At 45.3% G+C, this 17,507-nt stretch overlaps 1 protein-coding gene across 1 annotated transcript in view; it reads left to right on the forward strand.

Moving 5' to 3' along the window:
* The window catches only part of nme7 (NME/NM23 family member 7), a 1,076,771-nt gene that overhangs the window by 1,057,560 nt on the left and 1,704 nt on the right, over positions 1-17,507 (forward strand). The window contains exon 10 of the mRNA XM_039000751.1: positions 12,652-12,720. Within this exon, the coding sequence (XP_038856679.1) occupies positions 12,652-12,720 (69 nt within the window). The remainder of the gene's footprint in view (positions 1-12,651; positions 12,721-17,507) is intronic.

Below are 17,507 nucleotides of genomic sequence, written 5' to 3' on the forward strand. Positions count from 1 at the left end.
GCTCCAGCAGCTATCTGCTAGATGTGTAGAGTGATGCTCCAGCAGCTATCTGCTAGATGTGTAGAGTGATGCTCCAGCAGCTATTTGCTAGATGTGTGGAGGTGTAGAGTGATGCTCCAGCAGCTATCTGCGTGGTGGTGTAGAGTGATGCTGGAGCAGCTATCTGCTAGATGTGTGGAGGTATAGAGTGATGCTCCAGCAGCTATCTGCGTGGTGGTGTAGAGTGATGCTGGAGCAGCTATCTGCTAGATGTGTGGAGGTGTAGAGTGATGCTCCAGCAGCTATCTGCTAGATGTGTGGAGTGATGCTGGAGCAGCTATCTGCTAGATGTGTGGCGGTGTAGAGTGATGCTCCAGCAGCTATCTGCTAGATGTGTGGAGGTGTAGAGTGATGCTCCAGCAGCTATCTGCTAGATGTGTGGAGGTGTAGAGTGATGCTCCAGCAGCTATCTGCTAGATGTGTAGAGTGATGCTCCAGCAGCTATCTGCTAGATGTGTGGAGGTGTAGAGTGATGCTGGAGCAGCTATCTGCGTGGTGGTGTAGAGTGATGCTGGAGCAGCTATCTGCTAGATGTGTGGAGGTGTAGAGTGATGCTCCAGCAGCTATCTGCGTGGTGGTGTAGAGTGATGCTGGAGCAGCTATCTGCTAGATGTGTGGAGGTATAGAGTGATGCTCCAGCAGCTATCTGCTAGATGTGTAGAGTGATGCTCCAGCAGCTATCTGCTAGATGTGTAGAGTGATGCTCCAGCAGCTATCTGCTAGATGTGTAGAGTGATGCTCCAGCAGCTATCTGCTAGATGTGTGGAGGTGTAGAGTGATGCTGGAGCAGCTATCTGCGTGGTGGTGTAGAGTGATGCTGGAGATGCTATCTGCTAGATGTGTGGAGGTGTAGAGTGATGCTCCAGCAGCTATCTGCTAGATGTGTGGAGGTGTAGAGTGATGCTCCAGCAGCTATCTGCTAGATGTGTGGGGGTGTAGAGTGATGCTCCAGCAGCTATCTGCTGGATGTGTGGAGGTGTAGAGTGATGCTCCAGCAGATATCTGCTAGATGTGTGGTGGTGTAGAGTGATGCTGGAGCAGCTATCTGCTAGATGTGTGGAGGTGTAGAGTGATGATGGAGCAGCTATCTGCTAGATGTGTGGAGGTGTAGAGTGATGCTGGAGCAGCTATCTGCTAGATGTGTGGAGGTGTAGAGTGATGATGGAGCAGCTATCTGCTAGATGTGTGGGGGTGTAGAGTGATGCTCCAGCAGCTATCTGCTAGATGTGTGGGGGTGTAGAGTGATGATGGAGCAGCTATCTGCTGGATGTGTGGAGGTGTAGAGTGATGCTCCAGCAGATATCTGCTAGATGTGTGGTGGTGTAGAGTGATGCTGGAGCAGCTATCTGCTAGATGTGTGGAGGTGTAGAGTGATGATGGAGCAGCTATCTGCTAGATGTGTGGTGGTGTAGAGTGATGCTCCAGCAGCTATCTGCTGGATGTGTGGAGGTGTAGAGTGATGCTGGAGCAGCTATCTGCTAGATGTGTAGAGTGATGCTGGAGCAGCTATCTGCTAGATGTGTAGAGTGATGATGGAGCAGCTATCTGCTAGATGTGTGGTGGTGTAGAGTGATGCTCCAGCAGCTATCTGCTAGATGTGTGGAGGTGTAGAGTGATGCTCCAGCAGCTATCTGCTGGATGTGTGGAGGTGTAGAGTGATCATGGAGCAGCTATCTGCTAGATGTGTGGAGGTGTAGAGTGATGATGGAGCAGCTATCTGCTAGATGTGTGGGGGTGTAGAGTGATGCTCCAGCAGCTATCTGCTGGATGTGTGGAGGTGTAGAGTGATGCTCCAGCAGCTATCTGCTAGATGTGTGGAGGTGTAGAGTGATGATGGAGCAGCTATCTGCTGGATGTGTGGAGGTGTAGAGTGATGATGGAGCAGCTATCTGCTAGATGTGTGGAGGTGTAGAGTGATGATGGAGCAGCTATCTGCTAGATGTGTGGGGGTGTAGAGTGATGCTGGAGCAGCTATCTGCTAGATGTGTGGAGGTGTAGAGTGATGCTCCAGCAGCTATCTGCTAGATGTGTGGAGGTGTAGAGTGATGATGGAGCAGCTATCTGCTGGATGTGTGGAGGTGTAGAGTGATGATGGAGCAGCTATCTGCTGGATGTGTGGAGGTGTAGACTGATGCTCCAGCAGCTATCTGCTAGATGTGTGGAGGTGTAGAGTGATGATGGAGCAGCTCTCTGCTGGATGTGTGGAGGTGTAGAGTGATGCTGGAGCAGCTATCTGCTAGATGTGTGGAGTTGTAGAGTGATGCTGGAGCAGCTATCTGCTAGATGTGTAGAGTGATGCTGGAGCAGCTATCTGCTAGATGTGTGGAGGTGTAGAGTGATGCTCCAGCAGCTATCTGCTGGATGTGTGGAGGTGTAGAGTGATGCTCCAGCAGCTATCTGCTAGATGTGTGGAGGTGTAGAGTGATGATGGAGCAGCTATCTGCTGGATGTGTGGAGGTGTAGAGTGATGATGGAGCAGCTATCTGCTAGATGTGTAGATGTGTAGAGTGATGCTGGAGCAGCTATCTGCTAGATGTGTGGAGGTGTAGAGTGATGCTCCAGCAGCTATCTGCTAGATGTGTAGAGTGATGCTGGAGCAGCTATCTGCTAGATGTGTGGAGGTGTAGAGTGATGCTCCAGCAGCTATCTGTTAGATGTGTGGAGGTGTAGAGTGATGCTCCATCAGCTATCTGCTAGATGTGTGGAGGTGTAGAGTGATGCTGGAGCAGCTATCTGCTATATGTGTGGAGGTGTAGAGTGATGCTGGAGCAGCTATCTGCTAGATGTGTGGCGGTGTAGAGTGATGCTCCAGCAGCTATCTGCTAGATGTGTGGAGGTGTAGAGTGATGCTCCAGCAGCTATCTGCTAGATGTGTGGTGGTGTAGAGTGATGCTCCAGCAGCTATCTGCTAGATGTGTGGTGGTGTAGAGTGATGCTCCAGCAGCTATCTGCTAGATGTGTGGAGGTGTAGAGTGATGCTCCAGCAGCTATCTGCTAGATGTGTGGAGGTGTAGAGTGATGCTGGAGCAGCTATCTGCTAGATGTGTGGTGGTGTAGAGTGATGCTCCAGCAGCTATCTGCTAGATGTGTGGAGGTGTAGAGTGATGCTCCAGCAGCTATCTGCTGGATGTGTGGAGGTGTAGAGTGATGCTGGAGCAGCTATCTGCTAGATGTGTAGAGTGATGCTGGAGCAGCTATCTGCTAGATGTGTGGAGGTGTAGAGTGATGCTCCAGCAGATATCTGCTGGATGTGTGGAGGTGTAGAGTGATGCTCCAGCAGCTATCTGCTAGATGTGTAGAGTGATGCTAGAGCAGCTATCTGCTAGATGTGTGGAGGTGTAGAGTGATGCTGGAGCAGCTATCTGCTGGATGTGTGGAGGTGTAGAGTGATGCTGGAGCAGCTATCTGCTGGATATGTAGAGTGATGCTGGAGCAGCTATCTGCTAGATGTGTGGAGGTGTAGAGTGATGCTCCAGCAGCTATCTGCTGGATGTGTAGAGTGATGCTCCAGCAGCTATCTGTTAGATGTGTGGAGGTGTAGAGTGATGCTCCATCAGCTATCTGCTAGATGTGTGGAGGTGTAGAGTGATGCTGGAGCAGCTATCTGCTAGATGTGTGGAGGTGTAGAGTGATGCTGGAGCAGCTATCTGCTAGATGTGTGGAGGTGTAGAGTGATGCTCCAGCAGCTATCTGCTAGATGTGTGGAGGTGTAGAGTGATGCTGGAGCAGCTATCTGCTAGATGTGTGGAGGTGTAGAGTGATGCTGGAGCAGCTATCTGCTAGATGTGTGGAGGTGTAGAGTGATGCTGGAGCAGCTATCTGCTAGATGTGTGGAGGTGTAGAGTGATGCTGGAGCAGCTATCTGCTAGATGTGTGGAGGTATAGAGTGATGCTGGAGCAGCTATCTGCTAGATGTGTGGAGGTGTAGAGTGATGCTCCAGCAGCTATCTGCTAGATGTGTGGAGGTGTAGAGTGATGCTGGAGCAGCTATCTGCTAGATGTGTGGAGGTGTAGAGTGATGCTCCAGCAGCTATCTGCTGGATGTGTGGAGGTGTAGAGTGATGCTGGAGCAGCTATCTGCTAGATGTGTAGAGTGATGCTGGAGCAGCTATCTGCTAGATGTGTGGGGTTGTAGAGTGATGCTGGAGCAGCTATCTGCTAGATGTGTGGAGGTGTAGAGTGATGCTCCAGCAGATATCTGCTGGATGTGTGGAGGTGTAGAGTGATGCTCCAGCAGCTATCTGCTGGATGTGTAGAGTGATGCTAGAGCAGCTATCTGCTAGATGTGTGGAGGTGTAGAGTGATGCTGGAGCAGCTATCTGCTGGATGTGTGGAGGTGTAGAGTGATGCTGGAGCAGCTATCTGCTAGATGTGTGGTGGTGTAGAGTGATGCTCCAGCAGCTATCTGCTAGATGTGTGGTGGTGTAGAGTGATGCTCCAGCAGCTATCTGCTAGATGTGTGGAGGTGTAGAGTGATGCTCCAGCAGCTATCTGCTGGATGTGTGGAGGTGTAGAGTGATGCTGGAGCAGCTATCTGCTAGATGTGTAGAGTGATGCTGGAGCAGCTATCTGCTAGATGTGTGGAGGTGTAGAGTGATGCTCCAGCAGATATCTGCTGGATGTGTGGAGGTGTAGAGTGATGCTCCAGCAGCTATCTGCTGGATGTGTAGAGTGATGCTAGAGCAGCTATCTGCTAGATGTGTGGAGGTGTAGAGTGATGCTGGAGCAGCTATCTGCTGGATGTGTGGAGGTGTAGAGTGATGCTGGAGCAGCTATCTGCTGGATATGTAGAGTGATGCTGGAGCAGCTATCTGCTAGATGTGTGGAGGTGTAGAGTGATGCTCCAGCAGCTATCTGCTGGATGTGTAGAGTGATGCTCCAGCAGCTATCTGTTAGATGTGTGGAGGTGTAGAGTGATGCTCCATCAGCTATCTGCTAGATGTGTGGAGGTGTAGAGTGATGCTGGAGCAGCTATCTGCTAGATGTGTGGAGGTGTAGAGTGATGCTGGAGCAGCTATCTGCTAGATGTGTGGAGGTGTAGAGTGATGCTCCAGCAGCTATCTGCTAGATGTGTGGAGGTGTAGAGTGATGCTGGAGCAGCTATCTGCTAGATGTGTGGAGGTGTAGAGTGATGCTGGAGCAGCTATCTGCTAGATGTGTGGAGGTGTAGAGTGATGCTGGAGCAGCTATCTGCTAGATGTGTGGAGGTGTAGAGTGATGCTGGAGCAGCTATCTGCTAGATGTGTGGAGGTATAGAGTGATGCTGGAGCAGCTATCTGCTAGATGTGTGGAGGTGTAGAGTGATGCTGGAGCAGCTATCTGCTAGATGTGTAGAGTGATGCTCCAGCAGCTATCTGCTAGATGTGTGGAGGTGTAGAGTGATGCTGGAGCAGCTATCTGCTAGATGTGTGGAGGTGTAGAGTGATGCTCCAGCAGCTATCTGCTAGATGTGTGGAGGTGTAGAGTGATGCTCCAGCAGCTATCTGCTAGATGTGTGGAGGTGTAGAGTGATGCTGGAGCAGCTATCTGCTAGATGTGTGGTGGTGTAGAGTGATGCTCCAGCAGCTATCTGCTAGATGTGTGGAGGTGTAGAGTGATGCTGGAGCAGCTATCTGCTAGATGTGTGGAGGTTTAGAGTGATGCTCCATCAGCTATCTGCTAGATGTGTAGAGGTTTAGAGTGCTATAGACTCTGGCACTTCAGTAAAAACATAATTTGATATGCAGACTTTCTTTTATACAATGCACGTTTTCATTGCTTGCTAGTAAATAAATAAATCAGTCTTCTTTAAAAAAAATAAAAAGGTTGGATGTGTCTTGACTATTCATTCATTATTCAACAGCAGTGGGACAAGGTTGTTCTGGCTCTGAGGACTGTAATGCTGAAATGTTGTGTCAAACAGACAATGTGCCAATCCTCTCCAACCTGGCATGGTATAATTTGATACGGAATCTTTTCTTAATTTGTAGACTAATCAATGGTCATCAGGCCCGGTCCTGGCCGATATCAAATCACATGTTATTGGTCGCATACACATATTTAGTAGATGTTATTGCGGGTGTAGCTAAATGCTTGTGTTCCTAGCTCCAACAGTGCAGTAATATCTAATAATACACAACAATACACACAAATCTAAAGTAAAAGAATGACATTTAAAAAATATTAGGACGAGCAACGTCATAGTCCGGAGTATAAATACAGTACAATTATCTGTAAGGTCCTCTGTCGAGCAGTGAGTCCAGGGAGGTTTTCCAATGCCTTGCAAAGAAGGGCACCTATTGGTAGATGGGTAAATATAAAAAACAGACATTGAATATCCCTTTGAGCATGTTGAAGTTATTAATTACACTTTGGATGGTGTATCAAAACACCCAGTCATTACAAAGATACAGGCGTCATTCCTAACTCAGTTGCCGGAGAGGAAGGAAACCGCTCAGGGATTTCACCATGAGGCCAATGGTGACTTTAAAACAGTTACAGAGTTTAATGGCTGTGATGGGAGAACACTGAGGATGGATCAACAACATTGTAGTTACTCCACAATACTAACCTAAATGACAGAGTGAAAAGAAGGAAACCTGTACAGAATATAAATATTCCCAAACATTCATCCTGTTTGCAATAAGGCACGTCTGTAACACTAAAAGGAAATTAACTTCATAGGTGGGTTGCGCAACATGGATTAACTCTTAAACAAGATTAAATCAAGGTTTATCTACTAATCCTGTTGCACCAAATTTTAAACATAGTTTTAAATTAATCCTAGTTAAATTAAATCCTTCCTCTAATCTAAATTTAGTTTTCACTTTAAACCTAGATTAATTTTAAACCTGTTGCTCAATGAATTAAAAAAAATATATTCATTTAGATTGGAGATTAATTCTAAAGTGCCACTTGAGGTGGTTGAACTGATCAAATGGGCAGCATATCTACTGTGGAGAGACCAAAGAATAATTAGAGACCGGTTGAATCCTGTTGAGTTTTATGATAATTAACTCATTATTAGTAGGCTATTTACATGCCCATTTGAATTGGGGCTGATGAATTTGGGGCTTATGATATGCCCAGCCTTGATACGAATGATGATGTTATGCAACATGCTGTAAAGGGCCTGATAACGGTAACGTTGTAGTGAAGTTGCATTAACGTCAGTTTTACCAGTTATTTATGCTTACTAAATATTAGTGGGTTGAGTTGTCCGTCGTCATCATAGGGGTTATGGAAAGGGGCCAACTGCTGGGGAATCATCTCGCATATCTTCTGGGAGAGAGGATCAATTCCCTTGGACGGAGGCCCCCCTCTGGTCTGAAATAGCCCCCTCCTCTGCCGCATCCTTTTTGGCTTTGGCTTTTAAGTTTTTTCCCAGCACGCTTTCATCTGATTTGAGTCCCTCTTCTCTTTAATCCGTGTCGATCCATTAAATCTTTCGCATAAAATGGCCCAGGTGTCTTCCTTCTTTTTGACAGTGGTGTTGTCTGTTTGTTTTATCCTCCAGTAACAGTTACATTACTAAATTGCTCCATCAGCTTTGACAATAGTTTGCGGAGAAGTTTGCAGAGAAATTTGAACTTTTTTGAAGTGCCGTGATCAGGTGGCTAGCGGATCAATAATGAATGGCTAAATAACGTTAAGTAATGACAATAATAAATAATATTATGAATATTTTATAAACTAGCTAGCTACAGTAGCTAACGTTAGCTAACAAATGAGTTTTCTGTCTATTACTGGTAAACAACGTATTTTATTTCCAATCAGCCAACCCATGAGAACCTTTCGCGTTGGAGCTACAGTAGTTTTAACGTCACATTGTTATTATTTTATCCAGGAACAGCAACTTAGTGGCCTCATTTGTCAAGTAGGCTAGCTACTCACGGGATACCTCCATATGTTGGTATAACACGTCACTAATCATAGTTTAAAACCGTCAATCTCTATCGCACTCCACACTGCCCTTTCCCACCTGGACAAAATTAACACCTATGTGAGAATGCTGTTCATTGACTACAGCTCAGCGTTCATCACCATAGTGCCCACAGAACTTATCACTAAGCTTAGGACCCTGTTACTAAACACCTCCCTCTGCAACTTGATCCTGGACTTCCTGACGGGCCGTTCCCAGTTGATAAGGGTAGGTGACAACACATCTGCCACTCTGATCCTCAACACGGGGGCCCCTCAGGGGTGCGTGCTCAGTCCCCTCCTGTACTCCCTGTTCACTCATGACTGCACGGCCAGGCACGACTCCAACACCATCATTAAGTTTGCTGACGACAACAGTGGTAGGCCTGATCACCGACAACGATGAGACAGCCTATAGGGAGGTGGTCAGAGACCTGGCCGTGTGTTGCCAGGACAACAACCTCTCCCTCAACGTGATCAAGACAAAGGAGATGATTTTAGTGGAGCAGGTTTAGTGGATTAGTGGAGCAGGTTGACAGCTTCAAGTTCCTTGGCGTCTACATCACCAACAAACTAACATGGTCCAAGCACACCGGGACAGTTGTGAAGAGGTTCTACAGCTGCACTATCGAGAGCATCCTGACGGGTTGCATCACTGCCTGGTACGGCAACTGCTCGACCTCCGACTGCAAGGCACATAGAGGGTTGTGCCTTGCAGTACATCACTGGGGCCAAGCTTCCTGCCATCCAGGACCTCTATACCAGACGGTGTCAGAGGAAGGCCCTAAATATTGTCAAAGACTCCAGCCACCCTAGTCATAGACTGTTCTCTCTGCTACCACATGGCAAGCGGTTCCGGAGTGCCAAGTCTAGGTCCAAGAGGCTTCTAAACAGCTTCTACCCCCAAGCCATACGACTGCTGAACAATTAATCAAATGGCTACCCAGACCTTTTGCATTGTCCCCCCCTCTTTTACACCGCTGCTACTCTCTGTTGTTATCATCTATACATAGTCACTTTAATAACTCTACCTACATGTACATATTACGTCAACTAACCGGTGCCCCCACACATTGGCTCTGTACCTGTACCCCCCTGTATATAGTCTCCACATTGACTCTGTACCGGTACCCCCTGTATATAGCCTCCACATTGACTCTGTACCGGTACCCCCTGTATATAGCCTCCACATTGACTCTGTACCGTAACACCATGTATATAGTCTCCACATTGACTCTGTACCGTAACACCCTGTATATAGCCTCCACATTGACTCTGTACCGTAACCCCCTGTATATAGTCTCCACATTGACTCTGTACCGTAACACCCTGTATATAGCCTCCACATTGACTCTGTACCGTAACCCCCTGTATATAGTCTCCACATTGACTCTGTACCGTAACACCCTGTATATAGCCTCCACATTGACTCTGTACCGGTACACCCTGTATATAGTCTCCACATTGACTCTGTACCGTAACACCCTGTATATAGCCTCCACATTGACTCTGTACCGGTACACCCTGTATATAGCCTCCACATTGACTCTGTACCGGTACCCCCTGTATATAGCCTCCACATTGACTCTGTACCGGTACCCCCTGTATATAGTCTCCACATTGACTCTGTACCGTAACACCCTGTATATAGCCTCCACATTGACTCTGTACCGGTACACCCTGTATATAGTCTCGCTATTGTTATTTTACTGCTGCTCTTTAAGGACTTGTTACTTTTATTGCTTATTCTTACTCATATATGTATTTTTAATAAACTGCATTGTTGGTTGAGGTCTACACCTGTTGTATTTGGCGCATGTGATTTGATTTAATCTGGTAAAAGGCCTGTTTTCAGTAGTTTAGGCTACATTATGTCTCTCCTGTCATGATTTAATCTGGTAAAAGGCCTGTTTTCAGTAGTTTAGGCTACATTAAATCATGACAGGAGAGACGTAATGTAGCCTAAACTACTGAAAACAGGCCTTTACCAGATTAAATCATGACAGGAGAGACATAATCTGGTAAAGGCCTGTTTTCAGTAGTTTAGGCTACATTACGTCTCTCCTGTCATGATTTAATCTGGTAAAAGGCCTGTTTTCAGTAGTTTAGGCTACATTACGTCTCTCCTGTCATGATTTAATCTGGTAAAGGCCTGTTTTCAGTAGTTTAGGCTACATTATGTCTCTCCTGTCATGATTTAATCTGGTAAAGGCCTGTTTTCAGTAGTTTAGGCTACATTATGTCTCTCCTGTCATGATTTAATCTAGTAAAAGGCCTGTTTTCAGTAGTTTAGGCTACATTGTCTCTCCTGTCCTGATTTAATCTGGTAAAAGGCCTGTTTTCAGTAGTTTAGGCTACATTATGTCTCCTGTCATGATTTAATCTGGTAAAGGCCTGTTTTCAGTAGTTTAGGCTACATTATGCCTCTCCTGTCATGATTTAATCTGGTAAAAGGCCTGTTTTCAGTAGTTTAGGCTACATTATGTCTCTCCTGTCATGATGTAATCTGGTAAAGGCCTGTTTTCAGTATTTTAGGCTACATTATGCCTCTCCTGTCATGATTTAATCTGGTAAAAGGCCTGTTTTCAGTAGTTTAGGCTACATTATGTCTCTCCTGTCATGATTTAATCTGGTAAAAAGCCTGTTTTCAGTAGTTTAGGCTACATTATGTCTCCTGTCATGATTTAATCTGGTAAAAGGCCTGTTTTCAGTAGTTTAGGCTACATTATGTCTCTCCTGTCATGATTTAATCTGGTAAAGGCCTGTTTTCAGTATTTTAGGCTACATTACGTCTCTCCTGTCATGATTTAATCTGGTAAAGGCCTGTTTTCAGTAGTTTAGGCTACATTATGTCTCCTGTCATGATTTAATCTGGTAAAAGGCCTGTTTTCAGTAGTTTAGGCTACATTATGTCTCTCCTGTCATGATTTAATCTGGTAAAGGCCTGTTTTCAGTATTTTAGGCTACATTATGTCTCTCCTGTCATGATTTAATCTGGTAAAGGCCTGTTTTCAGTAGTTTAGGCTACAGTATGTCTCTCCTGTCATGATTTAATCTGGTAAAAGGCCTGTTTTCGGTAGTTTAGGCTACATTATGTCTCTCCTGTCATGATTTAATCTGGTAAAAGGCCTGTTTTCAGTAGTTTAGGCTACATTATGTCTCTCCTGTCATGATTTAATCTGGTAAAAGGCCTGTTTTCAGTAGTTTAGGCTACATTACGTCTCTCCTGTCATGATTTAATCTGGTAAAGGCCTGTTTTCAGTATTTTAGGCTACATTATGTCTCTCCTGTCATGATTTAATCTGGTAAAAGGCCTGTTTTTAGTAGTTTAGGCTACATTATGTCTCTCCTGTCATGATTTAATCTGGTAAAGGCCTGTTTTCAGTAGTTCAGGCTACATTATGTCTCTCCTGTCATGATTTAATCTGGTAAAAGGCCTGTTTTCAGTAGTTTAGGCTACATTATGTCTCTCCTGTCATGATTTAATCTGGTAAAAGGCCTGTTTTCAGTAGTTTAGGCTACATGATGTCTCTCCTGTCATGATTTAATCTGGTAAAGGCCTGTTTTCAGTAGTTTAGGCTACATTATGTCTCTCCTGTCATGATGTAATCTGGTAAAGGCCTGTTTTCAGTAGTTTAGGCTACATTATGTCTCTCCTGTCATGATTTAATCTGGTAAAAGGCCTGTTTTCAGTAGTTTAGGCTCCATTATGTCTCTCCTGTCATGATTTAATCTGGTAAAGGCCTGTTTTCAGTAGTTTAGGCTACATTATGTCTCTCCTGTCATGATTTAATCTGGTAAAGGCCTGTTTTCAGTAGTTTAGGCTACATTATGTCTCCTGTCATGATTTAATCTGGTTAAAGGCCTGTTTTCAGTAGTTTAGGCTACATTATGTCTCTCCTGTCATGATTTAATCTGGTAAAAGGCCTGTTTTCAGTAGTTTAGGCTACATTATGTCTCTCCTGTCATGATTTAATCTGGTAAAAGGCCTGTTTTCAGTAGTTTAGGCTACATTACGTTTCTCATTACGACATCCTCTCTTTGAAGAATGTATCTCAATGCCACTGCCATTGAATGGCCGCAACAGCAGATTTTGGGACGTTATGCAAATATTTCTAAGAAAAATTACAGAAAACCTATCTGACTTTGTTTGAATGGTTTTGTGTGTCGAAATAGGATCTGTATAAATAAATAAAAAAGTATATTTCCAACAACAACAAAATGCCGGTGATCGTGTACATTGGCCTGGCCAATTACCGTAACCTCAACTTCCAAGTCGGTCACAGCCCTAATGGTACAACAAACCAGACGGAATGAACCGGGGTCTGATGCGTAGTCAATGTCTCATCTGCAGTCTGACCTACAGCATCAAAGACATGTTCATCCCTTGTCAACCATCTGGTTTTGTAAATGCATTATGTATGTAGCTCTGAGAGAGGCAGGGAGTTTCTAGACCTTTCTAGAAGGAATTGGTGTGGCTGTAAGAAACACTGAAACAAAATGTCCTCGACTGATAAAGATCATTCGCAGTCGAACTAATTTAACCATCTAAACATTACCATATGTACTTACACTTCACATTCACACAAGTCATTTTGAAACGTTTCTACGTTGCACTTCAAATCAAGTCGGTTTTGTTATTCGTTTTTTTTTGTATATGTTTGAGTTGCAGTCAGTTACTGATTGTACAGGTTTTACGTTCTCTACTCACAGTTTAACATGGACCGGGCGAATGCAGAGGAATTCCTGGAAGTTTACAAAGGGGTTGTAACCGAGTACCCTGTGAGTATGAAAGATTTTGACATTTCAACAGGGTTTAGAAGTGTTATAACTATGTAAATAGGCTAATTATTCATACCACTGCATGAAGTCACTCACACCTTTGCACAAGAACACAGCCATTTATATTCTAGTATAAACTGGGTGGTTCGAGCCCTGAATACTGACAGCCATATTCTAGTATACCACAAACATTTATATTCTAGTATAAACTGGGTGGTTCGAGCCCTGAATACTGACAGCCATATTCTAGTATAACACAGCCATTTATATTCTAGTATAAACTGGGTGGTTCGAGCCCTGAATACTGACAGCCATATTCTAGTATAACACAGCCATTTATATTCTAGTATAAACTGGGTGGTTCGAGTCCTGAATACTGACAGCCATATTCTAGTATAACACAGACATTCATATTCTAGTATAAACTGGGTGGTTCGAGTCCTGAATACTGACAGCCATATTCTAGTATACCACAGACATTCATATTCTAGTATAAACTGGGTGGTTCGAGTCCTGAATACTGACAGCCATATTCTAGTATACCACAGACATTCATATTCTAGTATAAACTGGGTGGTTCGAGCCCTGAATACTGACAGCCATATTCTAGTATACCACAGACATTCATATTCTAGTATAAACTGGGTGGTTCGAGTCCTGAATACTGACAGCCATATTCTAGTATACCACAGACATTCATATTCTAGTATAAACTGGGTGGTTCGAGCCCTGAATACTGACAGCCATATTCTAGTATACCACAGACATTCATATTCTAGTATAAACTGGGTGGTTCGAGTTCTGAATACTGACAGCCATATTCTAGTATACCACATGCTGAGGCAATGTGGTCTTTTTAAAATCTTAGATGCTGTTTGTTTTACTCACTGATACATGGTAGTTATACATTTACATTTACATTTAAGTCATTTAGCAGACGCTCTTATCCAGAGCGACTTACAAGTACATACATTCATACTTTTTTTTTGTACTGGTCCCCCGTGGGAATCGAACCCACAACCCTGGCGTTGCAAGCGCCATGCTCTACCAACTGAGCCACACGGGAATATACGGAGAATAGATATACCTTAGCTCTGGTAGACATTTGTATATGTATCCTTCTCAATCTCCTATAAAAGAGCCATTCTCTCCCCTGGAAGTCTGTCTGTTGCCAGAGGTGTTGAGGGTAGGGAGCCTTGTCCGTTGCCTTGGAAACCAAACACATCACCATTCAGACTGCTCTGATCTCTGGTCCTAGAGGCAGATTGCGTCCCAAACAGGGTGGGAAATTAACACCAGCCAAACGCTGGTAGATTTTGGCATTGGCTGGTAGAATGTCTATTCTTACCAGCCACACAGAGCATCTGGGAGCAGTTTATTTTAACAAATCCTAAGAATGTGGCTGGTGGAACAGAAAGTGCATTACTGTTGACCCGTGCCCATAGGGAATAGGGTGCCATAGGGAATAGGGTGCCATAGGGAATAGGGTGCCATAGGGAATAGGGTGCCATAGGGAATAGGGTGCCATAGGGAATAGGGTGCCATAGGGAATAGGGTACCATAGGGAATAGGGTGCCATAGGGAATAGGGTGCCATAGGGAATAGGGTGCCATAGGGAATAGAGCCTATAAGGGATAGGGTGCCATAGGGAATAGAGCCTATAAGGGATAGGGTGCCATAGGGAATAGGGTACCATAGGGAATAGGGTACCATAGGGAATAGGGTGCCATAGGGAATAGGGTACCATAGGGAATAGGGTACCATAGGGAATAGGGTACCATAGGGAATAGAGCCTATAAGGGATAGGGTGCCATAGGGAATAGGGTACCATAGGGAATAGGGTACCATAGGGAATAGGGTGCCATAGGGAATAGGGTGCCATAGGGAATAGGGTGCCATAGGGAATAGGGTACCATAGGGAATAGGGTGCCATAGGGAATAGGGCCGCCATAGGGAATAGGGTGCCATAGGGAATAGGGCCGCCATAGGGAATAGGGCCACCATAGGGAATAGGGCCGACCGCCATAGGGAATAGGGCCGCCCGCCATAGGGAATAGGGCCGCCATAGGGAATAGGGCCGCCATAGGGAGTAGGGTGCCATAGGGAGTAGGGTGCCATAGGGAGTAGGGTGCCATGGGGAATAGGGTGCCATGGGGAATAGGGTGCCATGGGGAATAGGGTGCCATGGGGAATAGGGTGCCATAGGGAGTAGGGTGCCATGGGGAATAGGGTGCCATGGGGAATAGGGTGCCATGGGGAATAGGGTGCCATGGGGAATAGGGTGCCATAGGGAGTAGGGTGCCATAGGGAGTAGGGTACCAAAGGGAATAGGGTGCTATTTACCTCCTCCTTGTAGGCTGTCTCATTGTCGTCGGTGATCAGGCCTACCACCGTCGTGTCGTCTGCAGACTTAATGATGGTGTATGAGTTGTGCATGCAGTCGTGGGTGAACAGGAAGTACAGGAGGTGACTAAGCATGCACCCCTGAGGGGACCCCGTGTTGAGGGTCAGCGTGGCGGATGTGTTGTTTCCTCCCAATATCACTACCTGGGGGCGGCCCGTCAGGAAGTCCAGGATCCAGTTGCAGAGGGAGGGTGTTTAATCCCAGGGCCTCCAGCTTGATGATGAGCTTGGAGGGCACTATGGTGTTGAACGCTGAGCTGTAGTCAATGAACAACATTCTCACATAGGTGTTCCTTTTGTCCAGGTGGGAAAGGGCAGTGTAGAGTGCAATAGAGATTGCGTCATCTGTGGATCTGTTGGGGCGGTATGCGAATTGGAGTGGGTCCAGAGTTTCCAGGTTGATAGTGTTGATGTGAGCCATGATCAGCCTTTCAAAACATTTCATTTCTACAGATGTGAGCGCTACGGGGCAATAGTCATTTAGACAAGTTACCTTGGTGTTCTTAGGCACAGGGACTATGGTGGTCTGCTTGAAACATGTAGCTGTGTTAGGCAGAGGTTTAACATGTCAGTGAAGACACTTACCAGCTAGTCAGTATATACTCTTGAGTATGTGTCCTGGTAATCCGTCTGTGAATGTTAACCTGTTTACAGGTCTTACTACGGAGAGCGTGATCACACAGTCATCCGCAACAGCTGGTGCTCTCATGCATAGTTCAGTGTTGCTAGCCTCAAAGTGCGCATAGAACGTATTTAACTTGTCAGGTAGGCCCGCGTGACTGGACAACTCGCGGCTGGGTTTCCCTGTAGTCCGTTATAGTTTGCAAGCCCTGCCACATCCGACGAGCATCAGAGCCGATGTAGTAGGATTTGATCTTGGTCCTGTATTGACACTTTTCCTGTTTGATGGTTCGTCAGAGGGCGTAGCGGGATTTCTTCTAAATGTCCGGATTAGTGTCATGCTCATTGAAAGCGGCAGCTTTAGCCTTTAGCTCACCGCAGATGTTGCAGATGTTCTGGATAGGATATGTACGTACGTTCACTGTGGGGACAACATCGTCGATGCACTTATTAATGAAGCCGGTGACTGATGTAGTTAACTCCTCAATGCCATTGGATGAATCCCAGTGCATATTCCAGTCTGTGCTAGCGAAACAGTCCTGTAGCTTAGCATCCGTTTCATCGCACCACTTCCGTATTGAGTGCGTCACTGGTACTTCCTGTTTGAGTTTTTGCTTGTAAGCAGGAATCCAGAGGATAGAATTATGGTCAGATTTGCCAAATTTACATGTAAGTCATTTAGCAGACGCTCTTATCCAGAGCGACTTACAAATTTTACCTTTTTTTAAATATTTAACTAGGCAAGTCAGTTAAGAACAAATTATTATTTTCAATGACGGCCTAGGAACAGTGGGTTAACTGCCTGTTCAGGGGCAGAACGACAGATTTGTACCTTGTCAGCTCGGGGATTTGAACTTGCAACCTTTCGGTTACTAGTCCAACGCTCTAACCACTAGGCTACCCTGCCGCCCCCAAATGGAGAGTAAGGGAGAGCTTTGTACGCGTGCGTCTCTGTGTAAAGGGTAAAGGAGTAAAGGGCATCTAGAGTTGTTTTTACCTGTAGTTTCACAGGTGACATGCTGGTAGAAATGAGGTCAAATGGATTTCAGTTTTTCAGTCACCAGCCACTAGGGTTGGGCCGTATCCAGATGTCGATACCTTCAAGCCGTGCCTGTGCCATCCTGGGATATACGGTATTACCGGTAGCTCACACAAGGGCCGCTATATATTTTATTTTAAGTTAATAAAAAAAGCCCATAAAAGTCACATACCAGAATGCTAACAAAATGCTAACAAGTACTAAGGAATTCTCATAGCAGATGCTACAGTAGGTAAATGTGTGCGAACATTTCTAACTAGAATAGACAACCCAGCTCAGGAAGTTATGCAAGTACCTCAAAACACAGTTTTCAGCAAGAACAAAACAAATATAAGGCAGCAGGGATCTTAATCCAGGAGGGGAGTGTCTCTGCTGCTGTTTCCCAAAAGCTTGATCTTGCAAGCTAACATTAGCCACTTAGTTATTGTTATGTAATTTTCTTGTTAATATTTGGTTTTATTTATTTATTTTCACTTTAGTTTATTTAGTAAATATTTTCGTAACTCTATGTCTTGAACAGCACTGTTGGTTAGAGCCTGTAAGTAAGCATTGTAAGGTCTACTACACCTGTTGTATTTCGCCATGTGACAAATATAATTTGATTTGATTTGACCTTCAGTGCACAGACTAAGAGCCTGTTTCAAGCCCATCTAAAGGAGCCTGTGAGAGCTTCCTCAGAGCAGACGTGATTTGGTTAACAGGCTGGTGGGTCTAGGGAGCCCGC

This window comes from Salvelinus namaycush, chromosome 9 (genome assembly GCF_016432855.1).
Source record: "Salvelinus namaycush isolate Seneca chromosome 9, SaNama_1.0, whole genome shotgun sequence".
Taxonomy (NCBI): Eukaryota; Metazoa; Chordata; class Actinopteri; order Salmoniformes; family Salmonidae; genus Salvelinus; species Salvelinus namaycush.